The 26,928-nt window shown below is 34.1% G+C and overlaps 4 protein-coding genes, 1 long non-coding RNA gene and 1 pseudogene across 5 annotated transcripts; all 6 read left to right on the top strand.

Annotated features, from left to right (window-relative positions):
- Positions 1-252: 252 nt before the first annotated feature.
- LOC136776249 (carboxypeptidase B-like) lies at positions 253-3,921 on the top strand. Its single transcript, XM_066731642.1, has 8 exons — positions 253-427; positions 908-1,174; positions 1,298-1,397; positions 1,685-1,790; positions 1,903-2,067; positions 2,384-2,597; positions 2,950-3,362; positions 3,448-3,921. Exons 1-8 carry the CDS (start codon positions 288-290, stop codon positions 3,621-3,623), a joined length of 1,581 nt encoding a protein of 526 aa, XP_066587739.1. The 5' UTR covers positions 253-287; the 3' UTR covers positions 3,624-3,921.
- A 1,690-nt stretch (positions 3,922-5,611) lies between these two features.
- LOC136776286 (mast cell tryptase-like) lies at positions 5,612-6,958 on the top strand. The gene is made up of 4 exons (XM_066731708.1): positions 5,612-5,736; positions 5,828-6,119; positions 6,189-6,516; positions 6,687-6,958. Exons 1-4 carry the CDS (start codon positions 5,691-5,693, stop codon positions 6,846-6,848), a joined length of 828 nt encoding a protein of 275 aa, XP_066587805.1. The 5' UTR covers positions 5,612-5,690; the 3' UTR covers positions 6,849-6,958.
- A 602-nt stretch (positions 6,959-7,560) lies between these two features.
- Positions 7,561-12,476, top strand: LOC136776208 (transmembrane protease serine 9-like). Its single transcript, XM_066731588.1, has 10 exons — positions 7,561-7,621; positions 7,694-8,009; positions 8,356-8,662; positions 8,748-8,906; positions 9,153-9,212; positions 9,479-9,670; positions 9,746-9,806; positions 9,896-10,211; positions 11,512-11,818; positions 11,889-12,476. Exons 1-10 carry the CDS (start codon positions 7,561-7,563, stop codon positions 12,054-12,056), a joined length of 1,947 nt encoding a protein of 648 aa, XP_066587685.1. The 3' UTR covers positions 12,057-12,476.
- A 1,618-nt stretch (positions 12,477-14,094) lies between these two features.
- On the top strand, positions 14,095-15,595 carry LOC136776207 (trypsin-1-like; annotated as a pseudogene).
- Positions 15,596-16,488: 893 nt separating this feature from the next.
- LOC136776206 (transmembrane protease serine 9-like) lies at positions 16,489-20,094 on the top strand. Its single transcript, XM_066731587.1, is given in 9 exon segments — positions 16,489-16,529; positions 16,624-16,647; positions 16,649-16,939; positions 17,289-17,595; positions 17,662-17,828; positions 18,541-18,716; positions 18,815-19,130; positions 19,461-19,767; positions 19,836-20,094. Coding segments are annotated over 9 exon segments (1,797 nt in total). The 3' UTR covers positions 20,004-20,094.
- Positions 20,095-22,269: 2,175 nt separating this feature from the next.
- LOC136776304 (uncharacterized) lies at positions 22,270-24,795 on the top strand. The gene is made up of 5 exons (XR_010823053.1): positions 22,270-22,685; positions 22,748-22,972; positions 23,217-23,425; positions 23,489-23,557; positions 23,620-24,795. It is a non-coding gene; the product is annotated as an uncharacterized lncRNA (long non-coding RNA).
- Positions 24,796-26,928: the final 2,133 nt, after the last annotated feature.

The following is a 26,928-nucleotide window of genomic DNA, read 5'->3' as shown; positions in this document are numbered from 1 at the left end:
AATTTCCTGTTCCTGGTCCCACCCCACAATCGTTGTATCATGCTTTATACGAAGAATACGACGAGCGATCAAGCCGATATTCTAGTATGGAGTATAGGTACCGAAAGTATATACGGAAGGTGGGAATCTTAGTTATGAGAATCCCGTAAGACCTGTTTGTACTGGGAGATAGAGTAGCGAAACCGCGCCGGTTACTCCAACACTGCAGGACAATATTACCAGTCATCGTGAAACCTTCGAAGTAATCGCTTCCCGAACCAAAGGCCCGAAGGCCGCGGATCGTCGTCATGACTCTGGACATTGGAACATTTCTCTACTGTTGCATCGCATTTCTACTGATATTTGTCCAACCGATTTTATCTGATTCTTCGTTAACGATTGATTCTCCGGGGAAAATAACCAACGCTGAAATACCCTTCGGTCAAAGGTAAGTTTTACCTCAAGTTTTTCTTTCATCTTCGATCAATATCTCATCTCTCGTATATATATATATATATATATACATACGCGGTATAGGAAACGATGCTTCTTTTGCGTTCTTTGCATGTAACGGATATTTTCCTTTACGCACATAACTATATATACATATACTGCAACTGGAGGCAGTGGTAGGAGATCTTGAAATTGCTTACGGTTCTTATGCATTAGCTGGAGTGGAAGGGGTAGATGGGGGACTAAACAAATTGAATAAAAATTTAAATTTTTGTAGAATGGATAAATAATGATAAAACTTGGTTAAATAATAGATATATTTTGTTACTTAAAATTCCTATACGCGTGTAAAGAAAATTTATGCACGTAGAGAAAGACAGGGTTAATCTAAAGTAAACATTTAATTTGATTTGAATTAATTTTTATACTTAAAACAAAAATACGAATTAAAGGATGAATGTATATTTTTCAATAGTCCATTAAGAGGTAGAAAGGGAGAGAATGGACAGAGGTCATTTATCGATGTACTGGACAACATGCTGAGCTCGTTATCCAGTTTCGCTGGCTCCATGTTCGGTATGGAGTACAAGACTTCAAGGCAACGTTCCAATAGGATAAGTTACAAAAATCATCAGCTGATTAGAATATTTCCGGTGGCGGAGAAGTACGTCGAGGACCTTGGCGAATTGTACAATGCTGAGCCTGGTCATATCAAATTCTGGACACAACCGGTTGACAACAGGTCTGCTTATTAACGATCCTTCGTGTTATCACGATGAACGTGCAAATGCGTGTTTGCTTTTGTACAGTTATTACGAATATTACATATGTAACGTCTAACTCGTCCATTAAATTCTTCAATCAGGACAACCGACGTGGTGGTCTCACCGGAAGTCTTGGACGACGTGAAGGATTATCTGAAAGATCGAGGAATGAAATTCAAAGTTCTCATATCCGATCTTCAGGTAAGCGCGAAGAGCATCTGAATTGGAGTTACATCGACTCACAAATATAAAACTAATTATTCGATTTAAATAAATCTTGCTTTGAATGTTCAAACAATCAAATCTTTACTTAGTTTCGGTATAAATATTTCGTTGTGTCAAATTGAACTCCTAAATTGCTACAAATCTTATTTATTAACACTACAAATAAAATATTTATAATTCTGAACGATCAAAGCAAAACTTATTAGAATCGAATGATTATTTCATCTATCATGTACATTAGAGTAATATCGGTTTGCTTTCAGAAAACCATCGCTTATCAAAATCCAAAAATGTCGAAGGAGCAAAGAAACGACCTTGTGTCCAATCAAGGCCATTCCATGACATGGAAACGTTATCACAGATACGGAGGTAACTCCTCGTAAGATCTATATATATGTATGGACAAGAGACACGTAGTTTGATAGAGAGATTGGCTTAACGAGAGTCTTAAATTTTCTTCTCTCCCCCCAAATGGTTCTAGACATTTTGAAGTACCTGGAATATCTATCGGCGAGATATCCGAATTTGGTGGAGATTACAACGATTGGTCATAGTTTCGAAGGACAGCCCATTAGGATGGCAAAGGTTTCGACAGGACCTGGTAAAGAGGGGGGAGGGCCAAAACCTGCCATTTGGATCGATGCTGGTAAGAGCAAAGAGAGACGAGCACACAGTACGCACGTGTACAGTATACATCAAAAGTCATTTATCCCTGTAACACATATGCTCCATATGCTGCAAGCTTTGAGCTAAATCTGGTTTTTCAGCCAGTTTAAACGGTACAATTCTATTGACAAGCTACTCGCGTTTAACGATCTTGAATGGGGATCGACCCAGATGTTTTGTGTGCCGTACACGTGTGCATAGGATATGCGGGAGGCTATGGTGAACTTGTTTGTAATAATAATAATAATAATGATAATAATAAGAGCAAGAACAACAACAATGACAACAATATATAGGCATGCACGCGAGGGAATGGATCGGTACGGCTGTAGCGACCTACATTCTCAGTCAGTTGGTCGAGAGGAACTCTAGTTATGCAAAACTGCTGGACATTTCGGACTGGTTGATTCTGCCAGTTGCTAATCCGGATGGCTACGAGTACAGTCATACCGGCGACAGACTCTGGCGAAAAACTCGAAGCAATCACGGGGACGCGTCCAGCGAAGCCAGGTATACTGAAAACAGGCCACAAAAATTCTTTTATGTAAAATCCGCCAGTTAAAAAGTATAACCAGAACAAGGATGCGAGTAGACGCGTATCTCTCTAACTATTGTAAATAGTCTTCAAAATTTTATATAACATTTTTTTCTGAATGCAAATTGTAAGATTTTTTTAAAAGGTTCTATGCAAAATAAAAAAAAATTAAATCTCTTATAGTTTCAAAGATACAAATCTTAATATTCTTGATAGTTTTAACTGTTGGACCCTTTATATATATATATATATATATACTGTAGATATATAAATTGTATTAGAAGATGGGAGATTTTAATGAATCGTGCATCTTAATACTATTGACAGATACACGTCGACTCTGTTTGGTCTACTGGCCCATTACACGAGGTGGCTGTGGGCAAAATGCGAGGGTGTCGATCCAAATCGAAACTTTGCTTACCACTGGGGAGAGGACAAGGATGGTGGAGCCAGCTTCGATCCTTGTCACGAGACTTACGCAGGACCATCAGCCTTCTCCGAGCCCGAAACCAAGGCCATCGCAGATTACATTCTAGCCAATAAAGAGACCATCAGGATGTATCTGACGCTGCATTCTTACAATCAAATGTGGCTGGTACCTTGGGGCTACACCAAGAGCAAGGCTTCGGACTATACAGATTTGGCCAGTGCAGCCAGAAAAGCTGCCAATGCTATTGCCAAGGTTCATGGAACTCGCTACCAAGTTGGCCACGCGGCTGACATGTTGTATCCCACTTCGGGTAATTTTTTCATTCGCTATATAATATATATATATATAGTATAGGTTAGAATTCTTGCAATAATCTCTAAACAATATCCACGCAGGATCTTCGGACGATTGGGCCAAGGGAGAAGCGGAAATAAAATATGCCTACACTTTGGAGCTTCGAGATCGCGGTACTTACGGATTCCTCTTACCCGCCGCTCAGATCGTTCCAACGGCTCGTGAAACTTGGGCAGGAATACGAGCGTTGGCACGTCTAGTCACATCCAATAAATAACCACCAAATCTCCTTTTCCCACGTTATAAATATAAATACTGCAGTATGTGCGTGCATTTGTGTGTATGTGTGTCTATATTTATTATTATATTTGTAAATGCATCTTTGGATCGATCGATCGGATTGGATGGAATAATTGATCGGTTGATTGATTCATTAATCAAATTATTATTTATTGTAACGATTAAGAATCTTCCATTGAGTCTCGTATTTAATATAACGTCTCGTCTTACATTTCTGTTATATACCTAAAATTTTATTATACCTCTTGATTTTGTTATTGATAGCCCTGATCTGAACCTTCCAATAAATTTATCAATAGGATTCAAAGTCGAGAATTCAGTGGTTTGGTAATCGTATGTTTCACAAAATTTGGCAAAAATAAAATTATTATCTCGTAAGATACTGATCTAAGTAATGATATTTGCTTCTTATATAAGTAGGTAATTTTTTATCGATGATTATAGCCGGTATTAATCCGCAAGGGCAGAGTGCCAAGGTAATATACTTTAGCAACAACTCTAACTAATGATTCATAGTAAGAAGAGTCCAGAATTATTTGATCCGTCGGATATTAAGAAAGAATGCTAAAATGTTGTAACTGGATATTAGGTCCACGCCTATAGCTTTGAGCCACGCGTAACGAATGGACAGGATGCCGAAGCAAGTCAATATCCGTATACCATAATTGGCTGTCTTATGGGGTATACTTCCTTTCGTAGAAAATGGATTCATGTCTGTATAGCGGTACCATGCTAAGCCAAATATACATATATATTAACGCCTGGTCGCTATATGTTTGAAAATCAGAAAGCTGAGGGTTGTCACTAGTAAACATTATATACTTGACGAAGAGCGAGGTTATAGTGTTAGAACAAATATATTCCAAGTACGTGCTACGTATGTTCATTCGGAGTAAAGAGAGTAGAATTATTATAAAGTACAATTAGTTATAATTTATAGTAGTCTGCGCAGTGACAGGTCCACAGTATTTTCTGCATGACAGAGACGTCGCTCAACACGACACTGCTATATTGAAAATGGAGCAACCGTTGGTTTAGGACGATCGCGTGTAACCGGTTGAATTGCCAGTCAAAGACAAAGTATACGAGGTAGAGGATGTCTTAACCGGTTGAGGATCCACGTTGACCAAAATCTTACCAGTCCTGACAGAAGTCTTGAAAGTGGATACTATAGGTTCTATTGCTGGCTATAATGATAAATGCGATGAAATTATTGAATGAGAGAAGAGTATCTTTGATCAATATGTCACCCTCTAGGATACTCAAAATTGCATATTAAACTTTAATGATATTGGTTCTAGCTCGATCAGTACTATTTATTGTATGTTTATAAATATTTGATGTCATTGCACCACAATTTTATTTTATTTCACGATGATCCCGTTAGCCCTTTGATTTAATTTATCAGAAAAATATGGATCAAGGTTGGTATCATCCTTTGTGAATGCGTTCCTTGCGGAATTCAGAGGTTGCTCGGTAAACACAAGTATTGCCTTCTACGTTAACTGGATTCAGGAAAATATAAACATTTCAATGAAGATATTGTTCACTTTCCGTTTCGATGTTACAAATTTATTCACCTTATTACATTGTAATATGTACAATGACACGACAAAAGTTGTACAAAAAATTTCAATGAAATAACAGGTACTCAAAATTTATAACATTACTCTCAATCCTTTCCACAGCACTTTGTTAAATTGACTGATGGGAAAATTCCATTTTCAGCCCTTGTTTGTTAGTATCGCAAGAAAAGCAAACACGTTTTAGTTCATTACCTATATATCTACAAAGGTAAAGCGTATTTGCTGTTACCCTCTCTCCCACTTTCACTCTCACCGAGAAAGAAACTGCTCTATTTAGATTAAAAAAGATTCTCAGATTAGAGAAAGGCCTGTTATGTAAGCAAATTGTAGACGATAGGGCAGAGATTCTTATCGAGCAGAAGATACCACGCTCCGATTGAAGATAGTTTTCCTATATATAAGAGCTTTGCACTGTCCGAATTTTGGAGTTTATAGTATGTTAATTTCGAGTCGCAAGCATGTTCAAGTTAAGTTTAGTCGCATCAGTTCTGTTGTTAGTTCAGGGTAAGTCGATGAGCTTTTATAGAATACATAAGCTAGGCAGTGACTATACGTAGTTTATCATAGTGAGATGCAAAAAATAATTTTTACACAGTCTGCTGGACCGAGGGTATATCACCGCGAGTTACCAGTGGCCACAATGCAAAACCCGGTGAATTTCCACATCACGTAGCTATATATTGGAGTCTGCCCCCCTTCATCCCGAAGAAATTCATCTGCTCAGGTTCGATAATCGGCGAGCAACACGTTCTCACCGCAGGTAACTGCGTTAGGAGGCTCGGAAAGACGACTGTTCTAGCTGGGAAGCATTATCTCGCGAAGAACGAGGGTCGTCTTCAGCAAGAATCCGAAGCGGAACGCTCCTATTTCCATCCTTTGTACCAAGGGTAATATCGAGCATCCATTGAATTAGATTGGATTCGCACAAAATTTTTCATCGGATTCCTTTGTCACAGGTCTCACTCGCAGCACGATATAGCGGTGTTAAAATTGAAGACGCCTTTCGTGTTCAACGAGCGCGTCAAGGCCATTCGACTTGACGAAAATAACGAGAGGGATCTCAGCAACGGTGTCGCCTTATTCTCTGGCTGGGGGTCCATATCGAGAAAGCTATTCCCGGTTAAGCCAACCCATTATATATTACAGACGGCTAATTTCAATTTATTGCCGAACGATCAATGCTTCAATATTACACAAACGCACAAGAACTTTATCGTGCCAAATGCCTACATCTACGATACGCAAGTTTGCACGATTAACAGTAATGGTGCCTCCGTCTGTTCGGTGAGTAAACTTGTATATATATGTATGTAGTTGTAGTTGCACTGCGTTATCTCGGTATAGTTTATATTATTGCGATGTATTATTATCGTGTTTTGTATATATTGTATATAGATATATATATATATACGTATTATTATATAAATATGATGCTATATTTGATGTACGAACAGGGTGATTCCGGTGGAGCACTGGTTCAGATGGTAAATGGAACAATGTTGCAAATTGGTGTTGCCTCATGGGGTTATTATCCATGTGGAAAAGTGAATCTTCCCTCCATCTTCACTCGCGTTTCTAGCTACGTCGATTGGATCCATCGCTACATTCCAGCCTGATCGATTTACTTTACTGACAAGAATCTCCAATCATGTATAGTACAATCAATTCAACGATCACCGCTGTAACAATTTATTAACAAGTCACCAATAAATTATTATTGAATTAAAGAAAACTGACACGTTCGTCGGCTTATTTCAATCCTTTGTCCCTTCTACCGTCTATAGTATACGTGATAACAGACAGCTCGGTTAAATGTGTCATGTGTTTATACCTACTGTAAATAATGGATATAAATCATTGATCGATTTTTCCTTGACTGCCAAAAATCTTCTTTTCTTCTTTGTATGCACCGATCAATCAACTGCCCTCTTTCTGATGCAGTAAAATATACTATATATATATATATATATATATATAATGAAAGAATAGAAAGTGCAAGTGCATTGGAATATACAGTTATTTGGTTATACTTCAATAAAACGATTTTTATATACGGATTAAACTGACACGATAATACTATATACGAGAATATATCAATCCTTTTCTTCAGGATTTTCTTCTTAAGCTTCGATTTGGAATTTCATATTTGGCTAGTCTTACACGGCTTATCTCAGGTCTCTATCTCTTCAGACAAACTTCACATGGATTATTCGAAGCTTCTCGCTTTTGGAAGGGATTGCAACCGATAACCTGTAATTGGTGCATCGATGCAATATATAAATATCTCTGATGCACCAGGAGCTCATATCAATCAGAATCCGAAATAAGATGCAGTCGTTGAAAATTGTCGCTCTCATTTGCTTGGTGGAGTGCGTGCTTGGTCATTACAGTAAGTTTTTTCAATTCATCTTTATTCACTACATTTATTTAATTACAATAATATAAATTATTATTTGTTCAGTCAAGCCAAGAATAGGTTACAACCTGCCAATATTTAATAATGTTCCGGAAAGCCGTATAACGGGAGGCTCGGCAGCCGAAAAAGGTCAATTTCCGCATCAAGTCTCTTTGCAGTGGGGATTCATAGCCACTCAGCACTTTTGCGGTGGTATTATTATAAACTCCGAATGGGTCTTGACGGCTGGACACTGCATACTTGCTCTCCCGTCTTACGGTACCTTCAACGTTAAAGCCGGAAAGCACAAGCTCAACGTTAAGGAAGACACCGAGCAAACGGTCGGAGTTGCAAAGAGCTTCGTTCACGAAAAATATGAAGGGTAAGTGTGTAATATAGTATAAAGTAAAACACTTATAACGTTCCAGAACTAGGATATAAACATTGATTTATCTATATACTTCTTGCATCTAAGAAATATTTCTTTTTCATAAAATCTTTTGAATGTAAATACACAGGAGCTTCGGTAAGATCTTGTGCACAAAATTTGACAATTTTTCTAGTTAACAAAATACTTGTACTTACGTCTATAATTACGTTTTGGAGCTTTTTCAAGTATTTCACCCTGTGCAATAATTGTATGAATATAATCTGAGAATTTTTTTTTATCACCTTATCTGTGTCAACTCTTTCCCTGACTCTACGAATTCATCTATCGACATGTATAGTGACGTAGGCCCTTACGACATCGCACTGATCAAGCTGAAGAAACCATTGTCCCTGTCGAAAGCCATATCTCCGATTAATTTACCACTGGCCGACGCAGAGCATTCCGGAACCGTAGTGCTTTCTGGTTGGGGCTCTATCTCTACCACGAACAGTCCAATTATGCCGAATGAATTGCAGAAAGCGGAATTACCAGTCGTCGATCTTGAGACTTGCAAGCAGGCCATCGAAGACCTCGTAGGACCCTCGCCATTGCACGAAACGAATGTCTGCACAGGTCCCTTGACTGGTGGACTCTCTGCCTGCAGTGTTAGTATTATAATATTTATACTATGAATTAAGTATAATGCTGATAGTTTACATTTTTATATATTCTTTTTTCCTGGGTTTTCAGGGCGATTCTGGTGGACCTTTGATAGCTATAAAATCCGAAAATGAGGCCGAAGTAGTGGGTATAGTTTCCTGGGGCATAATTCCTTGCGGTTCACCAGGTGCTCCTTCCGTTTATACGAAGGTGTCCTCATACATCGATTGGATTCGAGATACCATTGCTGCTAATTAAGCGAATCCCTTGGAACAAAATACTTTAAAATATTTGGTTTGCAATCTTGAAAAAGTAATTATTTTTCTAAAAATACTAAAAATTATTCATTTTGGTTAGCAACTGGACCGGAAGCCTCTTGCTTGAGATGCTTTTACCACTATCGAAATTCAATTCCTTTACAACAATTCTTTTGGTTTTGTCCGAATCAATTTCTATAAGTATACACTAGCTGCTTTACGTTACATGATGAAGTAGGGACAAATAAATTGTTTACTGACACTGTGTCACAACATTTATGATAAGATCTATTGTAACGTATGAATTGCGTTGGTACAGTTTAAATTCCATCAATTCAACATCGAAACAATTTGGCTACTCAATAGAAAATGTATTAGAGCATTGCAGATATCATAAAATTGATAGTTCTAAAATATTAAATATATCAATAATATTATTTCTGTACAGTTGTTCATTTTTTATCATTATACATAAATTTTTATGTTAATCTTTCTATATAATTATTCATTTCTTTTCCATCCTTTGCCTTCATTCATTGTTACCACTCAACACTTTCCTCTTAGTTCAATACTCATTTATTTATTATTGTCACAAAATACCTAACAAATTTCATTTATCTATCTTTCTTTAATCCACCATATCCAATTACTATAGTATACAATGTGTACTTCAGGTTTCTATCTTATCGAAAGTCCATCATAACAATTTCTTACAAATTTCTCGGATTTGGGAGAGATAGCATAGATAGGTCGTCCGTATATCATTGATGAAATAGTATAAATATATTTCAGATTAGCAGAGAACATATTTGAATCAATATACGAACAAAGATGCAGTCGTTGAAACTCGTGGCTCTTTTTTGCTTGATAGAGTGCGTGATAGGACATTACAGTGAGTTTTTTCAATTTCTCTTTTCATTAAATATATATATATATATATATATATATATATATATAATAATTTAAATTATTTCTGGTCAGTTAAGCCAAGTATAGGTTACAACCTGCCAATATTTAGCAATGTTCCGGAAGGGCGTATAGTGGGAGGTTCAGCAGCCAAAAAAGGCCAGTTTCCGCATCAAGTGTCTCTACAAGTATCAAAAACAGAAAGTTCACACTATTGCGGCGGAACTATTATACATCCCCAATGGATCATGACAGCTGGTCACTGCACACCCACTAGTGAGTTTATTAACACCGTATTCGTCAAAGCAGGAAAGTACCAGATAAATATCACGGAAGACACCGAGCAAATAGCCGAGATTGAAAAAGCTATCATCAACTATAATTTGACTGAGTAAGTACGTGGATAATACTGAGTGAAGCACTTAATTATAACATTCCAGAGTTACAACATAAAAATATATCTTTTCATGAATCTATACCTCTAAGAAATGTCAAATTTTTAAAAGATTTGTTGAATGTCAACAAACAGGAATTTTAAAAAGATTCTTTGCAAAACATTAATATCTATTATATGTAGGGGGAGTCCGGGAGACTCGAGCCACTTTTCAACAAAATTAATATATTTCCTTAACAAAACAATATAGATAGATGAAACGGGTGGCTAAAGATAGATAGCTTGGTGTATTGACAAATACAGGTAACCTGTAGGTTTATATTCATTGATCAAGAAAAGTGTGGCATTTATTCTTATAAAAACTGTAAAGTGACTCAAATCTCCCCCAGAGGTGGGAAACTTAAACCAGTGAGACGGGAGACTTCACCATACCAATAGAAGTCGGAAATGTAAACATTAAATATTAAATTTAATACACAAATTAGTTATTAACAAGCCATGTTTGAGGAAAAACTACTTTTTATTTATCTTTTAGAATTTTGCATTGAATACAAATAAAGTTTTGTTTAGGCCTTCTGCCACGGCGAGCTGTTTTCTTTTTCTATTACTTTACTTTCTTTTTATATTGAAAAGGCATCTCACATCTGAAAAGTAATCAAATAATTTTCTATTAGAATTTCCAAATTGACTACGTGCCTACGAAAACGCAAAACAGTGGTTTATCTCTCTCTTCACAACATGGATCGTGTCTCCCACCCTATACCACTTAGGATTATTTTGTTAAAAAAAAATTGAAATTATTTTATACTAAACTGATTTTATTTTATCAAACTAGAGAATATTAAGAGTTAAAATACAAAGTTTCAAATAAATAACTTACAATTTGAAGAAATAGGAAGCAAAATGAGGAGTTTGCAATATTATACTTGAAACACGTCCAAACAACTTTTCCTTAATAGTAACTAGGTGCCTTTGCATAGCGCTCTTTTGTCATGCGCTAGAGTAAGCGGTGCTTAAGTATATATTTACAAAAAAATTTCGCTTCAATTGCCTAAATATTAAAAAATATATTTCAAATGGTTTATGTCTCCCACCTGGTGAATTCTCCCGGACTCCCCCTATACATATAAAGAGATAACGATTACTTACATTTAATGCTTGTATCCTTTGGGACGTGATAATAAAGTGTCTTAGCATATTTATAACAGCCGTATGAGTAATTCGAGAGCTTCTCTTCTCATATTTGATCTTTATTAATTCTCCTTCATTCTATGACTTTGTCTATCGATGGGTAAAGTGGCGTGGCTTTTTATGACATTGGATTGATAAAGATGAAGAAACCGCTGACCTTGACGAAAGCCGTTGCTCCGATCAGTTTACCATCACCTGGTGCAGAGCCTACCGGGACGGTAATTCTCTCCGGTTGGGGCGTCATGTCTGAAACACATTATCCTCATATGCCCAATATATTACAAATGGCGGAGTTGTCAATCATTGATTTGAAAACTTGCCAAAAAGCCGTCATAGACATCGATGGAGTTTCGAAACTTCATGAAAGGAACATCTGCACAGGTCCCTTGGACGGTGGAGTCACTGCCTGCGGTGTTAGTATTATAATATTTATACTACTATGTATGTTCAATATGTATTCATTGTTTTTATCCTGTTTTTTAGGGCGATTCAGGTGGACCCTTAATAGCATATAAATCCAACGGTGAGGCCGAAGTAGTGGGCATTGTCTCTTGGGGTTTATCCCCTTGTGGAAGAATCGGTGCTCCTACCGTCTACACCAAAGTTTCTTCGTTCATTGAATGGATTCAAGATACCGTTGCTGCCAATTAAACGAATCCTTTGGAATTATTCATTTTAAAATATATTATCTGCAATTTTGAGAAAATTATTATTTTTAAAAATGCAGGACATAATAATTTTTGGTTAGCGATTGGATTGGAAGCCACTTAGTTTTGATGCTTTTGTGACGATGGAACATAAAGCCCTTTATAATAATTGTTTTGGTTTTGTCTGAATCAATTTCTCTAAGTGTACAGCAGCTGTTTTGCATTACATGATAACATTGACATAGCTAAATTGCTTACCATTAAGATTATATTATTTTGAATTATATACAAAGTTATTATTTGGATTTAAAATAACTTATGATTTGCGTTGCATAGTTTCAGATTAATTCGTTCACCGTGAAAAAAATCTGTATTATACTCAATAGAAAATGTAATAGAGTATGTACGGTTATTTATTAAATTGACAATCTTAAAATATTATATAGTATATACAGGGTGTCCCACGAACGATGGCCATGCCAATACCATCGGATAGGGGACAAAAATCTAAGTAATAAAGTTATAAAAACTTTTTTCCTAGCACCCTTGGTTAAAAAGTTATTTGCAATTAAAGATTATCCATTAAAGTAGCCTTTCTTAAAGAGGAAGATTGTTTTGGTCGCACTATAAGGCCAAAAATGCTAAGATTCTGTGAATTAAAATACTAAGAAAGACACAAAAGCAAACATCCACTTGAGCCTGTGGTGTGTTTATGTTTTGATTGTTTTTATGGCACTCGCACTCGAAACTGCCGATCGACCTTCGACCACTTCAATAGGCTCAAGTGCATGTTTGCTTTTGTGCCTTTCTTAGTATTTTAATTCACAGAATCTTAGCATTTTTGGCCTTATAATGCGACCAAAACAATCTTCCTCTTTAAGAAAGGCTACTTTAATTGATAATCTTTAATTGCAAATAACTTTTTAACCAAGGGTGCTAGGAAAAAAGTTTTTATAACTTTATTACTTAGATTTTTGTCCCCTATCCGATGGTATTGGCATGGCCACCGTTCGTGGGACACCCTGTATATATATATATGTATATATATCAATAATATTATCTTTATATACTTGTTCTTTTTTTATTATTATACATGACTATTTATGTTAATCATTCCCTATTATTCATTTATTATTATCACCCAACATTTTTTTCTTGGTTCACAACTCATTTATATTATTATTGTCACGAAATACCTAAAAAATTTTATATCTGTTTTTTTTCACGTGCTCATTACTTGAGTCAATAATTGAACAAATTTACTGATATTTAGAAATTTTGTGGAAGCTCATATAGTACCGAGTCACCCCAATAATTTATTATCAAATTAACGAAAACTGACATGCTCGTTAGCTTATTGCAATTGTCTATTCCTTCTACCGTATAGGCGATAACAGGCACCTCAGTTAAATATGTGAAACATATGTAATATAAATAATCAATATGAATCAATTTGATTGATTTTTCTTTACCTGACAAAAATATTTCCACATTTCTACTCTTCTATACATTAATCAATCATATCCCTTGTTTCTGCTACAAAAAAAAAGAAAAGAATAAAAAGTGCAATTGCATTGCAGCACATACATAATGCACAACTATACGTATATGTATATGTATTGTTAATTAAAACGATTTTTACCAATAAGAGACTGATACGATAATAGCACGAGCATATATCAATCCTTTTCTTAGGATTTTCTGCTTCGATTGGAAATTTTACATTTGACTAGTCTTACACAGTTTATCTCAGGTTTCTATATCTCTTAAGAGAAACGTTATATGGATTACTTGATGCTTCTCGCTTTTGGAAGAGATTGCAACCGATAACATGTAATTGGTGCATCGATGCAATATATAAGTGTCTCTGATGCACCAGGAGCTCATATCAATCAGTATCCAAACTAAGATGCAGTCGTTGAATTTCGTCGCTCTCATTTGCCTGGCGCAGTGTGTGGTAGGACATTACAGTGAGTTTTTCCATTATATCTCTTTATTCACTATATATATATATATATTTAATTACAATAATATAAATTACTATGTGTTCAGTCAAGCCAAACATAGGTTACAACCTGCCAATATTTAATAATGTTCCGGAAAGCCTTATAACGGGAGGCTCGACAGCCAAAAAAGGTCAATTTCCATATCAAATCTCTCTGCAATGGGAGACATATTTACTAATCACTTTTGCGGTGGTATTATTATAAGCCCTGAATGGGTCCTGACGGCTGGACACTGCATACTTGCTCTCCCGTCTTACGGTACCTTCAACGTTAAAGCCGGAAAGCACAAGCTCAACGTTAAGGAAGACACCGAGCAAACGGTCGGAGTTGCAAAAAGCTGCGTTCACGAAAAATATGAAGGGTAAGTGTGTAATATAGTATAAAGTAAAACACTTATAACGTTCCAGAACTAGGATATAAACATTCATTTATCTATTTCTTGCGTCTAAGAAGTATTTATTTTTTATAAATTCTTTTGAATGCAAATATACAGAAGCTTCAGTAAGATCTTGTGCCAAAAATTTGACAATTTTTCTACAGTTACCAAAATATCTTATACCTGCGTCTATAACTATACGTTTTGGAACTCTTTTTCAAGTATTTCACCCTGTGTAGTAGTTTTATGAGTAATCTGGGGTTTTTTTTTGTATCATTAAATTTTATCTTTGTCAACTCCATCCTTGACTCTACGAATTCATCCATCAACGCTTACATAGTGGAGTAGGCCCTTTCGACATCGGACTTCTCAAGCTGAAGAAACCATTGTCCCTGTCGAAAGCCATATCACCGATTAATCTACCACTGGCTGGCACAGAGCATTCCGGAACCGTAGTACTTTCTGGCTGGGGCTCTATCACCACCACGAGCGATATAATTTTGCCGGATGAATTGCAGAAAGCGGAATTACCACTCCTCGATTTTCAGACATGCAAGCAGGCCATGGAGGATCTCGTAGGACCCACGCCATTGCACGAAACGAATGTTTGCACGGGTCCCTTGACTGGTGGACTCTCTGCCTGCAATGTTAGTATTATAATATTTATAGGTACTATATGAATTAAGTATAATTCTCTGGTAGTTTACATTTTCACATATGCTTTTTTTCTGGGCTTTCAGGGCGATTCCGGTGGACCTTTGATAGCTATAAAATCTGAAAATGAGACCGAATTAGTGGGTATAGTCTCCTGGGCCATAATACCTTGCGGTACACGTGGTGCTCCTTCCGTTTATACCAAAGTGTCATCGCACATCGATTGGATTCGAGATACCATTGCTGCCAATTAAATGAATCCTTTGGAATTATTCTTTTAAAAAAATATTATCTGCATTTTGAGAAAATTATTATTTTTAAAAATGTAAAAATTTATTATTGGCGGTTAGTGATTGGAACGGAGGCCGTTTAGTTGTTATGCTATATTCACTGTCGAAATTGAAGTCCTTTAAAATAATTGTTTTAAATTTGTCTGAATTAATTTCTATAAGTACAAACAAAATGTTTTGCATTACATGATAAATAAGGCATAACTAAATTGTTTACCGATAAGATTATGTTATTTTGTGACTTACAAAGGTATTAATTAGATTTACAATATAACGTATGAATTGCGCTGTTTAGTTTCAATATAATTTGTTCATCATGGAAAAAATCTGTATATACTCAGTAGAAAATATATTAGAGCGCATGTTCGGATATTTATATAAAATTGATAATTTTACAACATTAAATATATCAATAATATTATCTCTATATATTATTGCTCCTCTTTTTATTATCGTACATAATTCTATATATTAATCATCCCAATTTTTTATTTATTTATCATTACATTAAAGAAAACTGAAACGCTCGTTAGCTTATTTCAATTCTCCATTTCTTCCACCGTATATATAGACGTTAACAGATATAGCTTGGTTAAACATTTCAAACATATGTAATATAAATAATCAATATGAATCATTGCCCGCGCGATCAATTTTTCTTTGCCTGACAAAAATCTCCACTTCTCCTCTCTTGTATATATTAATCAATCATATCCCTTGTTTCTGCTGCAAAAGAATACTAAGAAAAGAATAAAAACTGCAATTACATTGCAATACACACAGCGCATAGCTCATATATATGTAGATATTCTTAATTAAAACGATTTTCAGCGATAAGAGTGATACGATAATAGCACGAACATATATCAATCCTTTTTTGCAGGATTTGCTTCTTAAGCTTCGATTTAAAATTTCATATTTGACTAGTCTTACACAGCTTATCTCAGGTCTCTATATCTCTTAAGACAAACGTCACACGGATTATTCAAAGCTTTGCATTTTTGGAAGGGATCGTAAGTGATAATCCATAATTGGTGTATCAATGCAACATAATATAAATAACTCTGATGCACTGACCAGGAGCTCATATCAGTCAGAATCCGAACTACGATGCAGTCGTTGAAAGTCGTCGCTCTTATTTGCTTGGTAGAGTGTGTGCTGGGTCATTACAGTGAGTTTTTTCAATTCATATTTTTTCCCTATATATATATATAATTATAATAATTTAAATTATTTTTTGTTCAGTCAAGCCAAGGATAGGTTACAACCTGCCAATATTTGGTAATGTTCCGGAAGGCCGTATAACGGGAGGATCGGCAGCCGAAAAAGGCCAATTTCCGCATCAAGTGTCTCTACAAGTGTCAAAAACAGAAAGTTCACACTTTTGCGGCGGAATTATTTTAAACTCCGAATGGGTCCTGACGGCTGCTCACTGCATACTCGCTATCCCGCCTGGTTACAGCTTCTTCGTTATAGCAGGAAAGCATCAGCTAAACATCAAAGAAGACACTGAGCAATTAGCTGAGGTTGAGAAAAGTATCGTCCATGATAAATATACTGGGTAAGTGCACGGATTATACACAGTGAAGCACTTATATATAACGTTCCAGAGCTAAAACATAAAATTTATTTATTCATGTATCTACCTCTGAGAAATATCCATTAATTTAAAGACTTTATCAATTTCAATAGACAGGAATTTCGAAAAGGCTGTGTAAAATATTAACATCATTTATATACCTTTGTATGTGCGTGAGGAGACACCAATTACTTGTAATTAATGCTTTGGAACGTGTTAATTAAACGTCTTGCCATATATATTAGCCCTACGAGTAACCCGGGAGCTTCTCTTCTCATTTGATCTATTTAATTTTCCTTCACTCTATGACTTTGTCTATGGATACGTAAAGTGGCGTGGCGCCTTACGACATTGGGTTGATAAAGCTGAAGAAACCACTGTCCTTGACGAAAGCCGTTGCACCGATCAGTTTACCGTCACCTGGTGCAGAGCCTACCGGGACGGTAGTTCTTTCCGGTTGGGGCTCCATATCCACCACACATTCTCCAAATATGCCCAATACATTGCAAACGGTGGACTTGCCAGTCGTCGATTTTCAAACTTGCAAAAAGGCTATTGAGAGCCTTGTGGGACCATCGCCAATTCACGAGACGAACGTCTGCACAGGTCCCTTGACCGGCGGAGTCTCTGCCTGCAGTGTTAGTACTATAATATTTATACTACTATAAATTAGTATGTACTTATTATTTTTTTCTGATTATTAGGGCGATTCAGGTGGACCCTTGATAGCCTATAAATCCAAAGGTGAGGTCGAAGTAGTGGGCATTGTCTCCTGGGGCATAATGCCTTGCGGTACACGTGGTGCTCCTTCAATTTATACCAAGGTGTCCTCGCACCTCGATTGGATTCGAGATACCATTGCTGTCAATTAAATGAATCCCTTGGAAAGAAATATTTTAAAATATATAGTTTGCATTTTTCGAAATTTATTATTTTTAAAAATGCAGGACATTATAATTTTATGTTACCGATTGGATTGGAAGTCACTTAGTTTTGATGCTTTTGTCACGATCGAAATTGAAATGCTTTATAACAATTGTCTTAATTTTGTCTGAATTAATTTCTATAAGTATATACACTAGCTATTTTGTATTACGCAATAAATTAGGCGTAACTAAATTTTTTACCGGTAAGCTTATATTATTTTTACGTTACAAAGTTATATTAATTACACTTATAATAACATATGAATTGCACTGCTTAGTGTCAATTTAATCTGTTCAAAATGGAAAAATTCTGTATACTCAATAGAAAATGTATTAAAGCCCATTCGAGTATTCATGAAATTGATAAATCTAAAATTTTAAATATATCAATAATACTATTTTTATATTATTGTTCTTTCTTTATTATCATTCATAACTTCTTATATTAATCATCCCACTTATTAATTTGTTATTATCGCCTAACATTTTATTTTTGCTTAACTATTCATTTATTTTATTATTATCACAAAATATTTAGAAAAGTTCATATATATATATATATATCCGTTTTTAGCCCTCCATATCCAATTACTATATATACATTGAGTACTTCAGGTTTCTATTTTATCAAAAGTCTATCACACAATTTCTTTGAAGCTATTTTACTGTGGAAAGGGTAGCAATATATAGCTCGTGCTTATGTCATGGATGCAAAAGTATAAAAGTATCTCAGATTGGCAGTGAACTCATATCAATCAGTATTCGAACTGAAATGCAGTCGTCGAAACTCATCGTTCTCATTTGCCTGGTGGAGTTCGTGCTTGGTCATTACAGTGAGTTTTTTCAATTTGTCTTTTCATTATATATATATATATATATATATATATATATATATAATAATAATAACTTAAATTATATATTTTTTGGTCAGTTAAACAAAGGATAAGTTATAGCCCGTCAATATTTAGTAATGTTCCAAAAGGGCGTATAGCAGGAGGCACGGAAGCCAAAAAAGGTCAGTTTCCTCATCAAGTCTCTCTACATGTGACAGAAACAGAAAATACACATTTTTGCGATGGATCTATTTTACATTCCGAATGGGTCTTGACTGCTGCTCACTGCTTACCTCCAAGTAAGGAGGATATCACCATCTTCGTTAAGGCAGGAAAGTACCAGCTAAACAGCATTGAAGACACCGAGCAAGTAGCCGAGGTTAAAAGTATTATCATTCATGATAAGTATACTGGGTAAGTGCACGGGTAATACAGAATGAAGCACTTAAATATAACGTTCCAGGGGTAGAAATAAAATATATTTATTCACTTACCTACCTCTGAGAAATATCAATTATTTTAAAGATATTTTCAAAAAAAGCTTTGTGCAAAATATTAACATCTTTTATATTATATTTGAGGAGATGACTATATACTTCTATTTAATGCTTCTATGCTTTGGAACGTGTTAATTAAGCGCATTACCTTATATAATAGCTGTACGAGTGATCTGAGAGGTTCTCTTCTCATTTGATTTTTATTAATTCTTCCTCACTCTATGACTTTGTTTATCGATATGTAAAGTGAGGCAGCTCCTTACGACATTGCTTTGCTCAAACTGAAGAATCCGTTGATCCTGTCGAAAGACGTTGCTCCGATCAACTTACCATCACCTGGTGCAGAGCCTACCGGGACGGTAGTTTTCTCCGGCTGGGGCTCCATGTCCACCACGAATTCTGCTGTTATGCCCAATATATTACAAATGGCGGAGTTGCCAATCGTCGATTTTAAAACTTGCCACAAGGCCGTCTTTGATCTCGAAGGAGTCTCGCCACTTCACGAGACGAACGTCTGCACGGGTCCCTTGACCGGTGGAGTTGCGGCCTGCAGTGTTTGTATTATAATATTTATACTATTATAAATAAGTATGTATTTATTTTTTTGTTTACTGATTTTTAGGGCGATTCAGGTGGACCCTTGATAGCCTATAAATCCAAAAATAATGTCGAAGTAGTGGGCATTGCCTCCTGGGGTATATTCCCTTGTGGAACAGTCGGTGCTCCTTCTGTTTACACCAAGGTGTCCTCATACACCGATTGGATTCGAGATACCATTGCTGCCAATTGAAAGAATCCTTTTGAAGTTATCGAATTGTTAATATATTGTTTACAAATTTCAGATGAACACTTGTTTTAAAAGTGTAAAGAATGTATTGATAATAAATTAAAACTAGTTTAATTAAAAATGTTGAAATTATAACTCTGGATTTACGATTAGACAGGAGTAACAGATATATGATGAGATTTTTTTATTTCAGTCCATTTCTTTTCATCGATCTATTGGAAACAGTATTAGGGCTTCGACGTTAGTTCAGCTATAACCTACTTGGTAACGGGATTCTTTACTGCTAAGGAATTTGAAATCCTTTGAAACTATTATTTTGATTTTATCAGAATTAATTTCTTTAAGAATACTATAGCTGTACCTTTTTTACGCTAAAATAGACATAACTAAATTACTGCTTAGCGATTAGAAAAAGTTCTTATGTTAACAATTTTTTAATAAATCTCGTAATAACGTATAAATGCCATATGGATTATTGTTAATCGATCCACCATGGTAAAAATCGAAATCTCTTAAAGAAACTGCAACCCAGTACGTTTGGATATTTAAAAAATTATTAGTTGAAATAATATTAAATATACCAATAATATTAATTCTCTTTCTACATATATCATTTGGTCTTATTTTTCTTTATTATTAACTATTAATCAAAGTGTACCACTATGTCTTTATAGAGGATCGTTACTTTAAACAGTTTCATAAGAGAACAATGTTTGGGTATTACTGGGAAAAAAACTGCAGCAATAATCGACTGCTTATTACAACTACTTTTATTTATATTCGTGCTAGCTAGGAAGGGTTCTGTAAATGTTCAAAATCCATGTTAGTGAGTTTAAAAGGGACCTAAAAGCAGTATATTTAATGTAGTAACGGTAAATCTGGATCTTATGAAATACAAACATTATATATTTTATGTTGAGTGGTCCAGAAATAAAACGTACGAGCATGAGATGTATCCCAGGCTCGATCCTATCAAAGGTGAATATATAAAATCGGATTTTTAAAAGGAAAAAAAGATATGAAAAGAATGCGTAAGCTATACAACACATTGTATATGTTTATGCTTTTGTTATCAAGAGACACGGTAGTGTCTCGACGGCAAGTACATACAAAAGTAGATAAAGACATGTCTATACCGCCGTCGAGCACTACCTCTCTTATACAGCTAGTTCGGCCGTCCCAATTTTCAAACCAATTTAACTTCGTGAATGATCTATTGTCATGATTTAATTAAAGCTTTTCCTAAACTGGTTTTGAACAAGCTTTCATTTGAGACCATAAACATGAAAATCGGTTAATGCAATCCAGAGATCTCAGACTATGTTAGCTATATATATATATATCGAAATTCAGATTCTTCTCCATAATCTTCTTCTTTTCCAGCCAGAATGTATGTCTCGGGCTGAAGTTAGTCGCTAAGAAAAATGATGTCATTTTCACAACGCTTGCAACATAATATACTCAACGACCAAACTATATATGGTTGTGAACTGTCAATTCGGCGACTATATTGAACTGTGTAAATTGTAATGTGAGGTTATTTTTATTTAATGCAGTGAGGTTATTCATCGTGTTGCGATATTGCATCTGTTAATTTCTACAATCACAAATAATTCAATTAACAATGACTGAAGGATTCGCGAATAAGATAAGTATAACATTCTATTTTACAATACAGGATGTAGTATACTTTGTAGGGTATTTCTTTTTCAGATTAAATTAAGACAGAACATTTTCATATTCATTGATGAGGATAAAGCTGACTGAATTAAATAAGATTAATATTTACAACTCTGTGCCAATGAGAAGTATACTTTCAACATTAATGTGCATCGGTCATTATCAGGAGGATATTAATTGAAAGAAATTGTTAAGGTACTTAATAATCATATGCTAAACTTTCAAGTAATGAAATCATTAATCAAATGCATGTTTTGCTTTTTGTTCTTTAAACTGACATTGATTGTAACTATCCGATAGATTATATCATATATATACGAACAAATATTTCGGATTAAATTATGGCAAAGCTTATTTGAAAGATGTGAAACATTCCAAAGAATCTTCATTTACGTAAAATACAAGTTGACCAGTATTTGGATTTGAACAAATTTTACAATAGTAGATGTTTACAAAAGATGCTAAGACAACCAAATATTACAGAAGTTAGGTCACTACGCAATAAAGAAAATGGAGATGGGGCAAAATCAAAGGTAGTGGGTCAATTGTCCTACTTTTCTCTAGTGACAAGATGGCGTCGACGGTAACACTTTCCATGAGGTGAACACAATCTATGTTGTCAAATGAATTGCAGAAAATATAGGGCTTAAAGATCAGTCATGTGTTTCCGGTGGGTACAGTGTAGCGAAAAGAATATCATGAACTGTCAAAATTCGAAGATTTTGAAGACGATAATAATATTTATAAATATTTATGGAATGTTCATTTATTCAAATTAAGAGGAGAATTATAGGAAAAACACAATTTCAGATGAGTAACTCAATTCACATAAAAATAAAATAAAAGTTTACTCTAAATAAAGAATGTTTACTTTGCCTTAATTTTACTTTTTAAAGATAAAGCGCATGGAATAATTGGTTTTTATTCACATATTATGGGTCTGACTCTTTTATTGAGATTATATAAAGAAGCACTTTAGCTTATCGTACAAGGATAAAAGGACAGGTAACCTTGTTTTCAATTATAGTCATACAGTATAAATACCTTCACTTCTAAATAATTTACAGCGGATATAGAAGATAATTGTTGTTGCTCCTGTTCCCCCCAGCAGAGCATCAGTATATACAGAGCGGCTAAGCACAAATCATTAACTGATGTACCATAGTTTGCTTAATGGGATAATCCACCAACATTTTATAGAGCCATGATCGAAGTTGAAAAATATACAAAGTTAAAACTTTAAAAAAAGAATACATATGTTGAGCAATTATTCAGATGGCTTAACATTAGTGGTATGAAAATGGATACATTCATAAATTAGCTTTTTATAAAAATGTTAACTTTAAGATATAATTTTGAGACACATTACTCTAACAATGTCAGTAGGGAAGTGCTATTCAGTGGTCTAGGGATACATTATACATATGATAACTAAATATTTTGTTGATGTAGGGTGAAATATGAGAGTTTTCATACGTATTTCAAAAGTGTTGCAGAGGTTTTCTCTCTACTATAAATTTTATTTATTTTTTATAGAATTGAGGATGGAATTGCTGTAAATATATTGTCTATCATATTTTATGGAGCAAAGCTGTACGCAGCAAACCTATGTTAAAGTTATGGTATAATTGGAGAATACAGATTCTACAACAAAGGACATAGTAGTGGAGAAACTGCGTGAATTTATTCCTATTTGCTATAATCAATTAATTATTCCCTTCGCAGTACCCAGTATTTGAGTAGCGGTAAGTTATTGTAGTTAGAAAAGTATTATTCTTATTATTTCTTTTTTAATTCTCTTATTTTAGATACTATGAGCGCACAAGGTTAAAGCTGATAAGTTTGAAAATATTAAACGTGATTCACAAAAGATACCGGTATGTAATGATTCTATACAGAAATGAAACCTCCATTTTTGTCAATACTTCTTTTTTTATAGGTTTATATCTTAAATCTAGTTTGTGTAAACTATTCAATATATTGATACAGCTCATCAAGAAATAAGGTATTAAAATGAAAGGGAAGAATCAAAAAGATGTAAGGATAAGAAACAACAAAATTTATTTTATATCTTATACCTTAGAAGAGATATATATAAAAAAGAAAATAGTTAGAAATGAACACTGACAAAAGGGAGATTATAATATTTTTAAGGAAAAATGTATCTGGAGTTGAAGAGAAAAAGAGATCGACAGATTAAAGGAAAATATTAAAAAATGTAATAGGAAGAAATGAGAAGAGCAAATAAGAGATAGCTAGATACAGGGAGGGGGAGGGGGATATTATATAGAGCTTTATAGTTTACATGTTGCAACACGAAGAAGTACAAGAATGATGGAATGGAATAGAAAAGGATGGATCAGAAGGGAAGAAGGATTAGATGTAGATTGACGAAGCAACGGGTGGAATATGAAATTAAGGATACATTACTGTATTGAAAATAGAACGAAATAAATAGAATGACAAACGGTTGTAAGGTGTAGGCTACATAGTGAACGAAATATAAGAAAGTTGATGCTGTGTGCAGGGAAAGCAGGAATGAAAATTGAGAGAGCTCTTGGCAAAAATGTTGTTAGAAGGGAGGATTAGACTTAAAAATAAAAGTGAGGAAACTATTAAGAGAAGAGGAAAGAATTGATGGATAGAAAAATCATACATGTAATTAGTATAGTAGATACAATAATATAGAAAGAAACAGTTGTAGATGCAAGTATGAATGGAAAATATTGAATAAAAGATTATGTATAAGCGTAATGAAACAATTGGAAAATAAATACATCAGTAGATTGTATGTACATAAAGTATTAATTTATTTTTTTAGAAGGAGAATCTTTATAACTCTTTGCAGGAGCTAGTAGAATTTATATAAATGCAATTGAAACTTATGTTACAATGGAGTAAATCAAAGTTAAAAATAACTATATTGAATAGCCTGACGAAAAACTTCTTTACTATATTTATAAATGGAATTATTTTCATGCTAATTAAAATTTTATTTCAGATTGAATGAATCCTTGATTAAAATATCTCTAATTTTTTTCATTAAAAGTTTGTTCTGATATACTGATGTAGATAAAAACTCGTCAATTTGTCTAATTTTTGACTCATCGCTCATTGTTTGTAATCTATTTAATTTTTCCCAGCTTTCCTTTAACCATAAATCAAAATTTGTTGTACACTTCCGTCTGTTGGTGGTAGTAATAACCAAACCATTATTTAGTTGGCTTATTTGTATAACCGTTTTGATGATCAAGTCTTTTAATTTCACTGCAGATTTAAAAATATTTTAACTTTGTGTTTAATAATAGATGAAAAGATTACTTACATATAAATTTATAAAGTGTTGGCCTATGTCTCATCATCTCGTTTAAAGACTTATGATAGCGTTCTTGATTGTTGTTCGTTCGCCGTTCACATTGAAAAACGCTAAGTACATTGGCATCGACTTTTTTCATCCAGAAATCCTCAATATATCTTATTAGCTTTATAAATTGAACGATTTCTTTTAAATCATTACTGGCGTTAATGTTATTTTTTATGATTTCAAATCCAGTTTTAATGTAGGATGAAGGCAGCAGTGGTAAATTAAACAATTTCCTTAATAGAAAAATTCCCTTTATGTGAACTTTTACTGATTTCCCTTTTAAAATACTGTAGATTTTTAATTTCTTTGCGTATTTCCTAACATTCTGAAAGCAAAAATATTAGTTCCGGTTGCTTAGGTTTAACACATAAAAGTTATACTTACATACACATAATGAAAATAACATCCCATTAATGTACAGTGTGGAAAAACAGTTTTTATTGCATTTTGGAGTGCAAATTCGTAATCAGAAATTATCTTGGAAACGTTTAAATCTTTAAGAACAGAATCCTTTAAATACCTAAATAACCGAATATATTCGATTTCAGTTCTTCCGCTCATTAAAACCCATATACACGGTAGAAACTTAAATATTTAAAATTCATTAATTAATTGAATTGAATTATAAAGTTGAAAAAGGGTCGGTATTGCATACAAAAATATAACATTACTTTATTATTTATTCTACCCATAATTGTCACCAATTGAGAAATTCCAATTAATTTGGGCATTGAATAAAATGTTCCATCAATGCTATATTCATCACTTTTCACAAACATTCTTATCAATTTAACGTCATATAAAATTACTTGACAAGATGCGTCTAATTGTACAACATCAATTGCGATGTAGTGATTTTCTTTATCAATATTAAATTGTAAGGCTTGCATCCATATTTCATTCATCTGAATGAGACCTATATCACTCAGTTTCTTTGGATTAAAAGGACAAGTTTGATGTCTTTTCCGTTTTAGAGTACTTCTTAAATATTTCAAACTTAGAAATTTGGATGCTTCGATATGTCTATATTTCAATTAATTGAGGAAAAAATGAACCATTGAAAAAAAATTTGAATGTACGTAGTGTTACAATTATATTTTATAGTTTATATTGTCAGCTTACTCTTTAGATTTATAGTCATAAGCCTCTTTAAGCGAAATAGGGACAGTTTTCACGCAATGGTATAGATCCTCACGAAACGAGGCGCTTTTTAAAAACTTTCTATCTTTATCGTGATTATGATTTTTAATGGGATAAAATTGATTTCGTACTAATTTCCCGCTTCCGCGGCATTCACGCAATTTGCATTTCAGGTAACTACCAAAAGAAAAATTATATTAAATATTTGCTTTCATTATTCTTAAAAACATAAGTATATACTTACGTTACTTCATTTCCAGCTTTGTCTATTTTCTTCACGTTTTTGTAATAACAAAAACCATCGTCATATATAATTTTTGTCGTTTTATAATGGTTCATTTTGGTAAAGATGAGAAATTGCGCTGATTATTCTAATAAGTTGACACATATTATGACAATTTCCAATGCGCTTATAAACAAATGATATGTGCGAAACTTGCAATTGTCATAATATGTGTCAACTTATTAGAATAATCAGCGCAATTTCTCATCTTTACCAAAATGAACCATTATAAAACGACAAAAATTATATATGACGATGGTTTTTGTTATTACAAAAACGTGAAGAAAATAGACAAAGCTGGAAATGAAGTAACGTAAGTATATACTTATGTTTTTAAGAATAATGAAAGCAAATATTTAATATAATTTTTCTTTTGGTAGTTACCTGAAATGCAAATTGCGTGAATGCCGCGGAAGCGGGAAATTAGTACGAAATCAATTTTATCCCATTAAAAATCATAA

The sequence above is a fragment of the Prorops nasuta genome, unplaced genomic scaffold (assembly GCF_024137725.1).
Source record: "Prorops nasuta isolate Cenicafe-Biocafe unplaced genomic scaffold, Cenicafe_Pnas_1.2 PNAS00009, whole genome shotgun sequence".
Taxonomy (NCBI): Eukaryota; Metazoa; Arthropoda; class Insecta; order Hymenoptera; family Bethylidae; genus Prorops; species Prorops nasuta.
This window is presented reverse-complemented; position numbering and strand designations above follow the sequence as displayed.